General features: G+C 37.5%; 1 protein-coding gene across 7 annotated transcripts in view; it reads right to left on the bottom strand.

The window, feature by feature from the left end:
• RYR2 (ryanodine receptor 2) overlaps positions 1 to 16,859 on the bottom strand; it is a 738,653-nt gene that overhangs the window by 67,826 nt on the left and 653,968 nt on the right. For all 7 annotated transcript variants that reach the window (XM_045087357.1, XM_045087359.1, XM_045087360.1 and 4 more), the window contains 4 exons: positions 11,421 to 11,520; positions 9,677 to 9,756; positions 6,778 to 6,854; positions 5,910 to 5,983 (listed from right to left, as the gene is read on the bottom strand). In XM_045087357.1, coding sequence (XP_044943292.1) covers positions 5,910 to 5,983; positions 6,778 to 6,854; positions 9,677 to 9,756; positions 11,421 to 11,520 — 331 coding nt within the window. The remainder of the gene's footprint in view (positions 1 to 5,909; positions 5,984 to 6,777; positions 6,855 to 9,676; positions 9,757 to 11,420; positions 11,521 to 16,859) is intronic.

The raw sequence follows: 16,859 nt of genomic DNA, 5'->3' as shown, positions 1-16,859 counted from the left end.
GACAGGCAATGAACAGGTCATTTCAATATCATATGGTCTGAGTCCAGTATGCTCTAGTTTCTACACTTCCTAAAGCTCACATCAGTAATCAATAAGATCTTTAGCTAACAATCACTGACTACATGGACCCTATGTTAGTTAAAATTGTGAACTCCTACTTGTTTTTATCAATTTTAGAACCCAAGGAAAACCATCTTCAGGCTATATGGCCTTGGGAAAATCTGTTCACCTTTCTGAGCCTTAGTTTCATCATTCAGATATGGCAATTAACAATCTCCAGAGCTAACTACTTTATAGGGTTGTTGGGACAATAAAATTGGTTTGAGCAAGTACAATTGCGTTGAGATATGCAACACACAATAGGAATCAAAGTGACATTTCAATGACATGAAGTCATAGGTTCAAAAAACCTAGGTTTCTAAAACACAGACTTCCAGTGGGTTGTGGATGTAGTAACTAATCAATCCACATACGCCGTGCACTCGACTTGACACCAGTGCATAAAATGTACTCTTCATTCTTTCAGATCCAAGACAGCAAAAACGACCACTATGCGAGATAAATTAGGTATGTCCCATGGATAACAGAATTAAAGGACCTGTCAGCTATGGAGGAAGACATTCTTTTGCTTTCAAATGGGATTTGCAGATTATTTCTCTTATAACCTCTTACTGCCTTTCAGTTCCCATTCCTCCAACCAGAATCCTTACCGTTCTTCACCCATTCCATCCACCGACACCCTGATAGATCTCCCTGCCTTCGGCCTGCGGGATTCATCGTACACGGCACTGCCCACAGTACTGGTAGGCAATCTAATTGCAACACTCTCCCACGAAACAGATGGGTTCCTCTAACAGTAATTATGAAAAACAGACTCTCAAAAATTTCCTCACTCTATCATTAAACATAATAATCTCAGAGCTCCCAACTTCCATGAAGGAAATCATGCTGCTCCCCGCTATCTTTGCAAGACTCAGGGTCTACTTAGCATGCTAGCTGAGGAATGAGTCAATCACACACTTGAATGTCACTGGTCGGAACAGTGGATGCTAGGAACATGGAATACTACGGACATGTTACTTACATAATGACTGTCCGTGTCCTCAAAAAGAAAGCACGGAATTCCTCCGCATGGCACAAAAGGCTTTCACAGTGTCCCACGAACTATCTTTCTCTTCTAGTCTGTTCATTTCTCTCCAGCCATATTAGGCCAGTGACGTTCCTTGTCATACCTTGTACCTTAAGCCCTGCGTGTGCGGCTCCCTTCCACTGAAATGTCTTCCTTTGCCTTCCTTATTTACCAGGTAAACACCTACTTCAGGCCATCTGTTACCTCTACCGAGATCCTTACCGCGTGAGCCTGGCAGCTAAGTTCTTCAACTCAGTCCACTCATACACACAAAATTATTTGTTTCCAAGATTGTCTACACAACGCTGAGCCCATAAAGCACTCAGATGCCTAGGACAGTGTCTAGCACATAACAGCACTCAAATTTCGATCAGTGCTTTACTGTTTAAAAACTGGGCAGGGATGTTAGGAAAATCTCTTTAGTGCCACGAACTAACATCACGGGCTTTTCTTGAAAAGAAACTTGACCTAGAGGAAGGGTAGAGCAGTGTAGTCAGAACTCAGAGGGTAAGCTGAACTAGTGTCAGACTCTGCAAATCTGGGGTGAGAGACAGCCAATAAATAATTAAAGTACTAAGTAACTACTAACTAAAAATTAGGATAGCCAATATTGAGAGATTGTGTTGATTATTGTTTTGATTAATAATGAATAAATGAATAATTAATTCTTTTGCTGCAACTTCATACAAACTTGATGAGGTCACTATAAACATGCCTAGTAAGAACCTCAATTCAGCACATTATCAGATACAGATGGAAATTTAGAAAGGTTAATTGGTAGTTAATGCTTTGTACACAATTTTTAAAAATCAAACAATTTCTGCGGAATGAGATCCGCTTCAAGAGTTCATCTTGCTGATGAAGTCTAGGACCACCACAAAAAGATCAAAAAATAAAATAAGATCTCTCCTACTACATTCCAAGAAGTTTGAAAGAAGAAAAATTGCACTTTCAAGCTCATAATGACTTTGTAATGAGGATTAATGGTTCTGAGAAAAAAAAAATCCAAGGATGGAATGAAATATTAAATATTCATATAGGTTTTTGGTTTTGAACTTCCTTATATGTTAAAGGAAAACACACAGGGCTAAAAAGTATACAGAGAGGACAACACTGAGCACATCACAAGTCTACTAAACACACCTGCCAGGGAAAACTGGTTTTCGGTTTTGTTTTTGTTTTTGTTTTATTAAACAAGTGGGAGGTCAGGCTTTGTAGAAATGGGAGAAATTTAGGAAGAAGGGATATTAATACTCGCAAACATACATGATGGTAACAGCCGTGGAAAAAGGAGTGTTCAATCATTAGACTGAAATCCTCACGTACAAACCTTAGAAAGGCACGTATTCCCCAAGGGTATCTCAATACAAAATTAGGAGTATCACGTTTAACCATACAAAGTTCCAAAGTGACTTTACAACTTCAACATTAAGTGCAAAAATTGGCAGTAGATTAGTGTCTTTGAAGGGAGGAATGAGCAATAAGTAAAAAAGCAAAAAATACCACCTAACCAATATGGTAAGTACAAAATAAGCCCCCGGGAGGTAAAAGGTGGAGGAAGGGACTGTCTCATGAAACTGGTAACCGTGGGAGGCTGAAAGTCTGCAGTTCAGTCTTTACCCTGCCATTTCACTGTGTGAGACTGGACAAGCCTTGTACACTTCCCACCATTCAGCGTCTTTATCTATAAAACGGGGACAAGATCTCACTGGTGGTTGTAGGTATCAAAAAGGTACATGTAAATTAAATATTTTCCAAGGCTATGCAATTTATGGTTATTTTCTCATCATCAGGAAGAGATCTGGCCTAATAGAGACAGCTGGTTAGGTTGGAGAAAAGTTAGAGTGTCCGATTATTTTTCTCCATGCTGAGTTTATAGTGTTTGGGCCTCAAACAGATTGAGATTTTTTTCAACCTTCTCTATGGATTCCGGGAGGAATGATCGATTTTCCTTCCCCTATGAGGGTATAAACTTTTCTTAACTTCTGTAGACCTTAAACAAAAGAATGGACATGTCACAGAAATTTTTTTAAAATGTGCCAAAAGGCAGAGTTGCTCTAAGTGTTCTCAATTTGGAAAGTAGTATATTATTCGTAGAACGACTGAATTACCATTGTTTTCTCAATCGGCCTCTTGATAAAAGCAAGACTGAGTGTTCAGAGAGCACGATTTGATCTCTAAAGCCTTGCTGATGTACTAGGTACTTTTCAGAAATCTCACCCCTTGTTTATTACCATAGGATATCACGTCTTTTAGAAACTACTATCTGTGTTACTACATTAGTTTGCAACTGTTTCTACTGCTCTTCGAATTCAGTCCCAAGGATGAAAAAGTTTTTATGTTAAGAAGGTCTTTAACGTGTGATGTTTTCAAGGGAATAGAGTAAAAACTGCAGATCTCTCAATATTTGGAAAGCAACTGGCAGAGCCTCCTGGCCAAGAGGAGACTCAGCCAGTCACAGCCCCCCACCACCCTGATAACCACTGATTTTCCCATGCACCCACTGGTGCAGCCATAAAGCCACAGTATGTCCAAGACAGAAACGCCACAGGGAGACTACACATCTATGATTCATTCCTTTAGACAACGATTGCAAACATTGGGTCCACCAGAATTTTCTTCAAAATGAAAGACATGGAACAAAACAAATCCAAAAAATGTAACTGAAATGCTTCTTGCCCCTCCATGTCTAATATGTTAATAACTGCACATCCTCATGGAAAGAAAAAAATAAGGAAAGCTTGATGTATGGGTTTTAAAATAAAAGGATGCATAATGATGGAAATGAAATAATCTATTCGTTAAACAATCTATAAAAGGAAAAAATGCACAAAAAATTGTCACTGTCAAGACTATACACAAAGCTAAAGACAAATGAAGGAGCAAATAAAGAAAAGGCAGATCATTTGTAATAATTACCACGCTCATGTGTGATGACTGAGGAAGGGAAGAAAGTACATTTATAGTTGAAAGAAAAGGAAATGGGAAAAAAAAAGAAGTTGAAATGTTGGTTTTTGTTTTGCTGTTTGTAAGGAAGTAAAATAGAAAAAGTGTTAATCGGTTTGGGCAATTTTGTGTGTTGAAAAGAATAAACCAATCAAATCAATTTCATATTGAGAGATGTGACTAATTCTCACGTCAGAATGGTCATTCTCACCAAGTGATTTCTGATTTAGGACTCAGGAATGTTAATTCCAATCCGTATCTGGCTGACAAAGGACAGGAGACCCGGTAAGCTAAGCCTGCGGGGGGCCACTGTTTCCGCGTGGGAGCCGATATGAACAATGATGAAGAATGATTAATGGGACTGCCTCTGGAACATTAAGTAATAACTGTAGGGAAAAATGAAATTGATTTCTAATTCCAAGACAGGGAAGCCAGACTTTGGAGAGAGAATTCATTCATTTTCAGGCACTTTACAGCTAAAGGAAAATGCCCAGGGCTTCCTGGAGACCCCAGAGGCAGGCAGGTAATGGGCTCTGAGATTTGTAAGGACTCTGAGTTCTCAAGATGGGGCCCTCAGGCTGGGTGTTATATAATTGTTGACACAACCCTTAATAATGAAGACATTTGGCTGGATAGTCATTTCGGAAAATTTAAGTAAGTTTAGAGGGCTGCTGGCAATTTTTCTTAAAGTTAACTAACACAATTAGGTAGCGGTAGGACTGATAGTTGATGATTGAATCTATACATTCATATGTCAAGCAGAAAACAAAGTGGCATTAGTAGTAGCAGCATTACAATACACATAAATGAAAATTTTTAAAGAATAGTAAGAAACATGCAGCTAATTCTTTTACCTATTATAAGAATAAAAATATACAGAAATAATTAGAGAGATTAGTTAATTTGAAAATATTTCAGGAAGGTAAGCAGACTGCAAAAGGTGGGTGGGAGAAAATTTATTTTTTGAAACAAGATTAGTTTTATTGAAGATCCAATGTTCCAAAACTAATACATTGATAAGATGACCACTCCAAACAAGACCAAGCAAATGAAAACAGATAAACACACAGGGCCTCACTGAAACTAAATCAACTGAAAAAAGTCAAACACAAAAGAATAAAAGCAAATCAAGACAAAAAAAAAATACTGAAGATTATTTTTCTTAATAAATACTGAAACGCAAGTGCAGCAATAGTTATTTCTGCTTTAAATGTGTTAAATTTTCTAGTTTAAACACACATCTGTTAGAGAAAAACTCTAAGATTATGTGAGCCATTCTACTGGTGCACATGTAAATTAAGTGATCGATTATTTAAACATTAAAAACGACTCTTAATTTTTTTCATCAAATTTGGACTTGCAAAGACATATGGATGTATGAGATATCTGTGCTAAAAGGGAGGAGACCGTCAGAATAATGGTTAATGGAAGGGTCTCTCAAACTACCCCTATTTTAAGAAGACAGAAGAATGAATCTGAGAGTTTCAATTTGCCACATTAGCCACAAGAAGTCAAACATTCTCTAATGTGGTTCACCCATCTGCTTTATAATTTTACAGATAATTCTCTAATAAGGGATCTTGATCTACTACCCAACTAGGGGAAAGGTGACGTACAGTAGGTCTGGAACAAAAAGGAGTTAATGGCTAACAGGGAAGGTTGAGTTTTGGGTGACCTGAGTGAGTGTGTAATTATGAACTTTTAAATGAATCACAGAAGCATTTGGGCCATTTAAAAATAACCTTGTATCTCTCTGTACTCAAAAGGTAATTGGTAATTGACTCATTTCAGGAAAGGGGGGGCAGGTGATCCTTTTAATTTAAGTGATCAATACCTGATCCTTCTTCGGTCACCATTCCAAGTCCTTCAGCTTTGTTTTGTCTCTCAAATGCATTTAGGTCGAGGACACTACAATAACAGGGAGAAAGACACTGAGAGGACTAATAGAAAACCTTGTATCTTCAGGAGAGCAAGTGTCTACAAATCACCTATCATGAAACGCAAACCAAATATTAACATACAGTGAAGACATGCCCCAATTAAATGTCTACCAACCATACTTTCCTAGTGGCAGCCCAGTTTCTCCCCAGGGTCTGCACTGAAATGATCCGTGTGAAAGGCAAACATAAGGCATTAATGGGGTTTGAACTTCGGGTGTACATTACAAAGTTAACAGGCACACTGAAATATAATTATAATAATCATGTTTTTCCAGCTAGAATAGCTTATTACATTAAGTATCTGTCAGATTCCTTTGTCAAATGCTGTCTGAATGATTTTAAATACTGTAAAAAATAGAAAATGATTATCATAAATTAGTCGGTTAGGGATCATTTATTTAGGGAAAATGAGAAATGGTCTACAAGCTCCCAAATAAAACTTATCAGAATCTTCCTTTTCCTCTTTTAACATTCATAGCCTGCTCATTTTCAAGTATGCAGAATACACATTAATTCCCTAAGGTCCCTATTTAATCACAGGATAGACTATTATAAGACATCATTAACACTGAGTAAGTTAATAATTAAGACATTACTAACAGCTAACAATAAGAAAATATGACATCCTCTATTGTCCCACTTTAGTGTATACTTAATCATTAAAAAATATTCTCTGTATCATTAGTGTCAGCAAAGTAAAACAAAAACTTTGAAAGATACAACCCACCGAGTAGAACCAAAACAAGGGAGGTGTGTGCTTACCTACAGGACTGCATCAGGCCAGCCAGACTCTGAAAGAAGCCCACATCCTTTTTCTCCTTGAGGTAGTCAAGCATTTTCTACAGTAAATATAGAAACCACAGGGCCACTGAACACAAATCTTATTCTATGTTAAATAAGAAACAACAAAAACATGCTCTCTATGCTGGAATAAAGATGTAAAACACTCAGTGCATACAAATATGACCACAACTTTAACAAGAAATAGAGACGAGTGTGTCAAGGCACAATGGCTGTAGATTTCAATGTCAATAAAAGGGTTGGCTTGGAATAAGGAGCATAAACATCATGAGCACCATGATTGTCCAGGGAAAAATAACACTCGTAACTCTCTTCTAGTCACTCTTTAAGTATGTGAAGATTCAGATTTTTAGTTCAAGCTTACTAGGAAGAAGGCCCACCCAGATGCTAGTCCTAGATTTCCACACAAAAGTGAGGTCCTTAAACCCGGGTAATGTTGGCAACCGTATGCTAATGTCATAGACAGAAATGTAGTTTCCATTATCATGGTCTCTAAACCTAAGGAATGGTAGTAATCGTTTTGACAATTACATTTTTCTTCTCTGTTGTCAGAATGATGTCCAGATTCTGTGGTTAAAATTTTGATTAAACACAAAAGTAAAAAATGCAAAAGCAGAGCATAGCTCTACCTTCTTAGCTTGTTATTACATATTACAGTGAAACAGCTGCCTTGAATGTGGATGACAATGTGTCGGAAGTTTCAAACGAGAAGCACATACAAGATGATAAAATGACAGAAGGCACACCAAAGGTTTGAAGAAAAGAAAGATACTGCTTTTCTCCAAATCTTGAATGGAGGTGAATAATTCCTGTTATCAGTGCTGTCTAAAGTAGGGCTGAGCTAAAATGGTCAGCATTTTGGTAGTAATTTGGTTTCTAGAAATTTGAGTGAAAGGTAATATAAGGTACTAAATATGTAGAAGTTGTATATGTATGCACACACAAATAGTAAACACACACATACACACGTAATGTACATACACACATGCAACATATAAACACATATATACACATACACATATATACACATCTCACATGTATACACACATACACACAAATATGTACATACCACAATATACACAAACACCTGGCCATTTTGAGGGGAGTGTGGTAAGTTCCTGGTCTAATAAAACATGAATCACTTACTAATCACGGGAAGTTTAAAATAAGGAATATGGCTCAGAGTTAAAGGGAGTTAGTAGGATATGTATCTGAAGGTTTACAGAAAAAAGAAAAGCCTGTATAGACAAGTTCCTGTATTACATGATCTCTCATGGCTCCATTTAGCTCCAAGGATTTCTGAATCTATCTGCTACCTAATTCAGGACTTTTGAAGTAAAACATAAAGGGAAATTATTTTGTGCTAAATATTATAGAGAGTAGGTGGGCTTTCTTCAGTTTTCCTTTAATTTGAGTCATGTAGTCATTTGCTATGGAAAGCAAAAAAAGACATCTGTAAATTGGGTGGGAAAAAAAGACATCATTATCTTCGCTTAGTTCTAATGGAAACTTAGCATTCCTTTTGACTACTAATAGAAGCAACAAACACAGACTCTGATATTGTCACCAGTAGAAATTTCAGAGATCTTCATATCACATCACAGTCATTGTTGAAGTGACTTAAAAATACTTAGGCTAATCATTTCTTCTCAATAATTAGACCAAGCACTAGATCTTTCATTTAACAAGTTCATAAAGGAACACAAATTACTTTTTCAAAAAACCTGTTCATAATATATGAATAACAACATTTGACTAGGTGTGGTTTCTTTTGTAAACCTGTGCGATTTCCCTTTGCAATTTAAAAACATGACACCAAGAGGAGTCCAGATGCTTCACTAAACCATCAGAGGCATTAAAAAGCAAAAGTCAGGCACCCTGGCTTAGATTAGACGTATGTACCCCTCCAGTCTACAAATGTCACAATTTTATTTACAGAAAAAGAGGCACGCAATTTAAGAAAAATGTAAAGAGGAGTTTTTCAGCTATTCTCGGTTGCTAACTTAACCTAGTCCAAATCTTCACCAACCCAAAGGCAAGCTTCAAAAATTCTGTATTTCTTAGAATCAAAGATCTTCTAGGAACATACTCAGGGCTTTGTCCACTGTCGTGTTTCTGGGGCTCACAGCAACCTGAAGTCAAATATCCCAAGGTTTTCATTAGACTTCCTTTCCTTCCCTCAGGGTAGCCCTTTCCCAGCCTCGCCAAAACTTACCAAGACGCAACAGTTATTAGCTGCATGTTCATAAACTCTTCTTTCTCATACAGAAGGCAATACAGAAAAATATGAGAGAGATGTTGCCAAACTAGGCTCCTGAGCTAAGAACATTCACTTTTCTCCACTATTAAAGCAAACCAGGGCGCCTGGGTGGCTCAGTGGGTTAAGCCGCTGCCTTGGGCTCAGGTCATGGTCCCAGGGTCCTGGGATCGAGTCCCGCATCGAGCTCTCTGCTCAGGGGGAGCCTGCTTCCCTCTCTCTCTCTGCCTGCCTCTCTGTCTACTTGTGAGCTCTCTTTGTCAAATAAATAAATAAAATCTTTAAAAAAAAAATAAAAATAAAGCAAACCATTTTACACTTAGTCACATGAAATGCAAATTTCACAGGATGACACATCTGATAGGACTTCAGATTCCTCAAGAGTGTTTGTGCCCCATATGGCAGCATGCAACCTAGATGTTTGAGTCCTGGGGCGAGATGGCCACCACATAAAGGCTTTTTTTTTTTTTTTTACACAGAAAATGAAAAATTTTCCAACTGATAGTTCTTCCAGGAGGGCTGAAACAGGGACTAAAACAAAGTGATGGCAATATGGTCCATCTGTGCAAAGACTACATTACGGGGACGGCTTAAAGACATTACCTGCTGCACTGTGGAGTTGCCCCCATTTAAGATAGCAATTCCAAGTTTCAAAGTCGCAGCTACCATTGGTCCTGTATCCCCTGAAAAATATAAAAAATAGCATTCCTTTTATCATTTCACCTGTACATTAGCTACCTCTGTTTCAAAAGGCACACTTTTAGAATGATCACTCCCCTGCAAATCTGCATAATGATGGAAGACAGACTGATTTACCAAAAAACATTTCAAGAGTAATAATGCATATTTTGCCAATATTCTTACTAAATTCTGTGTAATGTATCTAGGAATTGAAACTATATGAGAACATTAAGGAAAAAAAAAAGAAGAAGAAGAAGAGGGGTGCCTGGGTGGCTCAGTTGGTTAAAAATCCAACTTTTGATTTCAGCTCAGATCATGATCTCAGGGTTGTGAGATGGGACTCGATGCCTGGTACAAGGGTCTGCTTCAGATTCTTTCTCTCCTTTTCCCTCTGCCCCTCCCTCTCGCTTGTGAGCATACTATCTAATAAAATCTTCTAAAAAAAAAAAAAAAAGCAACAATTGATTCTGCAGTCAAATGCTCTGCCCCTGAGCTATACCCCCTCAAACACTGATTCTGAAATACTGACATCTAAAGCTATAAAGATTCAAAACGAATCATGTATATTAAAATAATACTTGAATAAGAGCTACAAAGATTTCAAGAAAATTTCTCTCCCTCTCCACTCAATATTACATTTAAATAACTTTTATCATTTTTCTTTCAGCACCTTTATCTTACAATGTTTATAGTATTGCTTTATTAGGATGACTGGTCACAATTTTAAGTCATTCAAATAATAATGACAAAATTTTAAGTCTATTTATTTATGTATTTATTTTAGTAATTTCTACACCCAACATGGGGCTCGAACTCATGATCCTGAGATCAAGAGTTGCATGCTCTTCTGACTGAGCTAGAAAGGTATCCCAATAATGACAAAATTTTAAATCTAACAAGTTACATTATATATCATTGAATATATTTTATTTTTACATTATTCATCTCTACTTACCTCAGAATATAGAAAAAATAGAAATAGAAACAATAATAGAGATAAAAATATCTTAGAAATCTGGGAGAGGGGTTCTTAATAAGAGAATGTGTAACTGTCATTTCTCTGCCCCACTGCAAATTATAGGAAAAATATTTCACAAAGAAGATACTGCTAATGTAAGAAAAATGATCTTGGCTGGCACTGAAAAATACAATAGTATTTTAGTTGTTTAAAAGGGATCACTTAAAAAGTCTAAACTTTTACATCAAGGGTCTGAAAATTACGGACTACAGGGTCAAGTCCAGCCTGTCATACATTTTTGTAAATAAAGTTTTATTGGAACTCAGCCACACAGTTTGTTTACATACTGTCTGTAGCGGCTCCCCTGCTACCATGGCAACGTTGAAGGGTTGTGACAGAGACCCATGGCCAGCAAAGCCAAACACATTTACTATCTGGCCTCTCACAGAAAACATTCATCCATCCCTGATTTACATGGTTTGTCAGGCTTGGGTCAAGCTATAATTTCCAAACCTAAAAGAACAGAAATAAATCTTTGACTCTGAAGGGGGGAAAAAAAAATGTTGGACTGGGCTAACGAGAGCCTGCATTTCCGAAGTCACCTGACCTCGTGATGAACAAGAAATTCAGGGACTAACTAAATCAGCAGAATTTAAATCAGGGCGTTCCCAGGGAAGAAAGAAGTCTGAGGAGAGCATCAAGCCTCACCTTTGCTGGCACTGATGGTCTGTAGCACCATCTCAGCTGCCCCGCGGTCGTGGAGCCTGGCTTGTTGGTAGAGTAGCTTTTGCTTTTCCATTTCTTTTTCCTGAACACAAATCCCAACCGTTTATGTTGTGGCTGTCATTAAGCACGGCAGCTTTCTATAAACCATATTTTTAGTCATCTCTTCATGTATGGGCTCTATGACAACATTATGGACCATTTCAACACCAACAATGTTATTCAACAGATGTTAACAATATTCAACTCTTGGTTTTTGCCCTTTATATTTTTCTTGATATGCTTTTGGTACTGGCTTATCAGGATGGATTTTCTCAATTGTAATTGTTTGATAAGTCCAAAGCCTGTATCACAGTTTCGAAGTACTGTATTTCGTCATTGAAACTTGCACTTTCTGAATTATACGTTTGTGCATGAGTTTGTTACGTTTCAATCATCTCCCATGCCATGGCCATAACTTGATACTGCTCAGCAAATGGCTCGAGTTGCAAGGTATCACTAAATGACAGGAAAACATTCACAGAGACGTGTTGGAGTTTAAGCAAAATTGAAAGCTGATATGAATCAAAAGGTAGGCTTCAACGAAGTAGTGGACTCATGACACAGATCTGCCCAGTCACCCCCCAAGAATAAAAGAAGCAATGTGCCTTTATATTTTGTATTCTCGGGTGGTAACAAACGATACTGCATGGGGCTGCCCGTGCAAATGGCTGGGGTTTGTTCTTTTCCACTTAAACTACCACTGAAAACATAAAGAAGAAAATAAAAATAAAATATAAAGGCACAGCAAATTCAAGACTGGTAGGATCATTCACTTGAGCTATCCAGTTCACTGGAGAATTGAGACGGAACTAAGCAGTACAAGTTGCAAAATGAAAGTTGCATAGAGCCCTAGGACAGCGAGTCCATCAAATGGCGTGGTAGAGAAGCTTAGTCAATGGGACATGAAACAGTCAATTAGTATCATGTCCATAAACACAACGGCCAAAACATATATGACCTAAGAGCAGGAAGAGCGGCAGCAGAAGGAGCCAGAGGGACAGCTTTGCTGCCATAAACTTTCCATCCAAAGTACGGAAAATAGACACAGGAAGATGGAAGAGGTTTAAAAAATGAAGGCTTGCTAGTTACAGAATATGAAAAAGAAAGTAAACTAAAAGGGGGAGGGGGAAGAAATGGGCTCAAACAAATGAAAAAAGAAACCTTCAAATCAAAAGCAACCAACACAGACATTTATGCTGTTACCAGAGAGTTCTCGCCGAGGCTGGCAAATTTGTTTCTTAAATCTTTGATAATATCGTGCTGCGAAAACAAAATTGATCAGGGTTTTTTTTCACACTATAGTTAGAGCTCCTGTGGTTAAAGTTTTATTTTTTTTTCTTAAATTATGTGATAGGTCTAAATGGAAGCAGAGAAAAGAAAAAAAAAAGGCAGCTTTGCTTTGTTGTAGCCATGCTAACATCTAAAAGGTTTGCCTTCATGTTTAAACCTCTTCCTGCAGCGTCAAGAACAAAACGAAAACAAAACCACACGGACACACAAAACCATACTGTCATTACAACACAGTTTCAGAAAAACTGAAAGAAGACCCTTTCGCCTGCTCTTCAGGTGTGCTTTCGAACTGGTCAGCAACATTTGATCCCTCCTTTTAGACCCAACAATCTTTCACTTTCCTCCCGTGGCCAGAGCTACAAACGAACTCGGCACTTCCACTTCGTAACCAAATTCCTCTCGTGGAAAACGTTTTCAGGAAGACAGAGATTTAAAAAAAAAAAAAAAAAACTATTGGCTAAGGAACCACCCTCTCATTTTCATCAACTGAAAAGGCAAGGGAGTTGGAAAGATTGATTTCTTTTTGACCCAATAGAACATATGAAGATAGTCCTCGGGAAACCCAGAGAAGAAGACAGATAGCAGCATGCCATATACTCGTGAGGCAAAAAACAAACAGACCACAAGCCCTTTGCCATTTGTGCTTCAAAAGTAGGTGGGCCAGCTCAGAGATCTGCTAGAACAACTTGCACAGAACATTCTAGACCCCACTATCCTTTTCGGTAACTGAAATCATGCCTGATGGGTGAATGTCAGGAAGATTGAAAGACAGGGTGTCAAATTGCCTCCTTTAAAAAATAAACTCCCTGGGCAAAGATCACCCTCATTTTTCTCACACAGCATCTGAATTTCAATAATAATAAATACTTCAGGGAAGATGATGGGATTTGTCTGAAAAAAAATATTGAGCTAAAAAAGATAACTGATCTAGAAGCAGGAAACCCATACTTCATAAAGAGGGATCAGGTCGACCTCTTGGTTGAATTTCTTCTTTGTCATACTGAGTTGGAAGCTTTCTCCTCAGAAGATATTTAATATTATTTCTTTCTGGTATTTTGTCCTTGGAGAAGTGCTTCTGGGCATGCAATTCAATCTCGCTATTGGAGATTTTATCACATTGTAATAAAATAAAACCTTGAAAGCTAAACCAGAAAGTTTACAGACAATAAAACGATAAATTATGTGGAAAGAAAGAAAATTCTTTAATTTCCAATTTACTGCAGATTAGCTTTTCTAAGAAAACTGAAGAGAGATATTTTTAAAGTATTTTACCTGGGGAAATAGCACTTTGGAAGGACCTTTTTAAAGCATTTTAAAGCAGGGTTTCTGCCCCATCCCAGATTCTACCTAAAGTGCCAAAGGGTCTTAAATAAACATTATACCTCTACTTGAAGTTCAGTCTTTCAATGACTCTAAGGTTACAAAAAAGGTTGGGGTGGGGGAAGGAGCTCCACAATTTCAATTTTCTCTTAGGCAAAAAGTTCTGATCACCAAGAACAACCAGGGAAGATCAGCTGTTTTCCTTATAACACTGTTACAAGTCTTTTCGAGGTCAGTGGTGGTAATAAATCAGACCTAGGATCAAATTCCAGACATTGAATAGGGGGTATACACATCATGACTGCTTTTAGTATGAGTGAAGTTAGTAATCAAATTGCTAATATTCTTTCATTTTTTTCCCCAGGGTGCCTCATGTTTAGCATTGGATGGGGGAGGGGCGGCAAGGCAGTAGAAGACCTGAAGAAAAAAAAAAAATCAGTTCTTCAACAATTTGTTTTGTATGAGGAAAAATACTGAAATTAAAAAATATATATATATACAATTGCCCATCCTTGGTGGAGAAAATAGTTTATCCCTACAATGGAGATGAATGATATTTTAAACAAGAGCAGCTTTTTTGACAGCAAAACTTGTACCCTGTTTCTGTTGGACCCTCCTCAGTGACGTGGGCGTTTGGGGCAGCTGGTGCCTCACAGCTCACTCTGTGCCCAACACTGCATGAGCCCAGTGGGCTTGCTGCTTTCCCTTGAGTTTCCAAGCCTTCAGCAACTGCTGAAAAGGTTTTCATAATGTTTTTCTCTTCTGCTGCGTGTGGAAGCTACCTGTAAGTGAACAGAAATCTCCAGCAACCGGACTCGTTTTAAAATACTTTCCATAATTTCTTAGTAAGTCGATCTTAAATATCCTTCTGATTTGGCATCTTAAATGTAGTCATTACCTACAAGGTAATGTTGAGTCTCGACATTGTAAGAAAGAAAATGGAAATGTAGGAGATTTGATTGGATAGCTAGGAGGACAAAAGCGAATGGCAGTGAAATGGTACTAATAATTTGGTCAGACTAAGGGAAAACAAAAATATAGATAAGAGACATATTGTCCATTTCAATTAATTTTGTTTGGTATTCTAGTTTCTGATACTGTAGATTGGTCACAGTCATAAAGAACGGACCAGGAGTGCTAGGAAAACTTTTAAGATTATAACTTTGTTTAAAAATAGATGGTCCCTCAAATTCATAAATTTTTTTGAAGATTAAATGAATGTATACAGAGTTTTCTACAAGTAAGTCACCATGAGGACAGTGTCTTCAGAGGTTTTGTTTGCTTGTTTTAACCACAAGTATATATCCAGTAAAGTTCCTTGCACAAAACTGGTGTCCAAGAAAACTTGATGAATGAATAACAGAACTAAATAATGTGATATCATGTAGTACGTACAATGAATCTGAAATTACAAATGTTATCTTTTCATTTGAAGAGCTACTTTAGCTACAAAGCTACTAAAGTGAGAAACATCTAGTTTGTTTTTGGTACATGGTCAGAGTCAAGAATTATACACATGTGAACAATAGTTCTCAAATTGTTCACTTTTAAAGCTCAATTAGTTTACTCTCTGTATCTTGATTACCCATTGTCTTTGTTGCTGAATACTGAATAGTATAATCTCCCAGACTTCTATTTTTCAATAGGATAGGCATAGTTTCTAGTTCTTGTTCTTTAACAACAACAACAACAACAACAACAACCCACAAAAAAACAAGAAAGAAAGAAAGGGAGAGAGAGAAGAAGGGAGGGAGGGAAGAAAGGAAATACATTTTTACCCAAAGCAAACTTTGGTTCAGTCCTGAAGTTTAACTAATAGACAATCGGAGAGGACAAAAATTCCAATGCAGAAAAGTGCAGTTCAGTTAATGTGCTGGAGGCTCTGAAGTTTGGATGTACTGTGTAGTGTGACTTTGGCTTACTTATTCATCATTTATACTTCCACGCTTGTTAACATACTGTTTCCCTTGGATTCACCATATTTAGACTAATTAGCACTATGCTGAAACAATAAAACCTAGCTGCGTTCAAATGATTTTCTATTTCAGGGTTCTGTTGACTAAATTTATACTCTATCACGAAAAGCTTCGCAAACAAGCTATAAAGTAGGAGAGGGAAAATGAGCAACTATCAAATCAGAAGGTATCAAATTAGCAAAGTTACACCAAGTTATCATCGGAAGGAATGGGGTTTATTCTGAGCACAAAGGTGATTTAGAACAGCTTTCATTTACCTATTTGTTTGTTTAAGGCTTAAAAACACTGAACACTGCCTTGAATACAGAAAGAAAATGCTACTAGCATAGCCCGACAGAAGAATAAGAACAATAAGTTTGATGACCTCTACTAATATGAAGGTATGAAGGTATAGTTGGATCAGGAAGGTGCCAAAATGTTGGAATAATTTATGGAAAAAAAAGAAGTTAGAATAAATTTTACCATAGAGCGGATCATGACAAGTCATTATGTGGATTTTGAGTTCTCTCAATACTAGCTGTTTCAGTGTTTAAAATTTTACGTTTTCACACACGATTACTGGTCCTACCGCAGAGCGACCCTCAAGAAACAGCTGCGTGAGCTCTTTAAGTACTCCATACAGTCTCCAATTCCCGCCAATTTCCGGCTCGGCTCAGAGAGGGAGTTTTCTGGAGACTGTCTTATGGGAACATAGTGTTTTCATTCTTCTAGATTCCTGGTACTTATCCTCTGCTCAGCCATCCTCAGATGTCACCTGGATATCTGGACTTTATCAAGAAATTCTCAATTATTACCT

The sequence above is a fragment of the Mustela putorius genome, unplaced genomic scaffold, assembly GCF_011764305.1.
Source record: "Mustela putorius furo isolate JIRA1106 unplaced genomic scaffold, ASM1176430v1.1 tig00001118_pilon_pilon_pilon, whole genome shotgun sequence".
NCBI classification, from domain to species: Eukaryota; Metazoa; Chordata; class Mammalia; order Carnivora; family Mustelidae; genus Mustela; species Mustela putorius.
The sequence above is the reverse complement of the archived record's forward strand: the minus strand, read 5'-3'. Positions and strand labels throughout refer to the sequence as shown.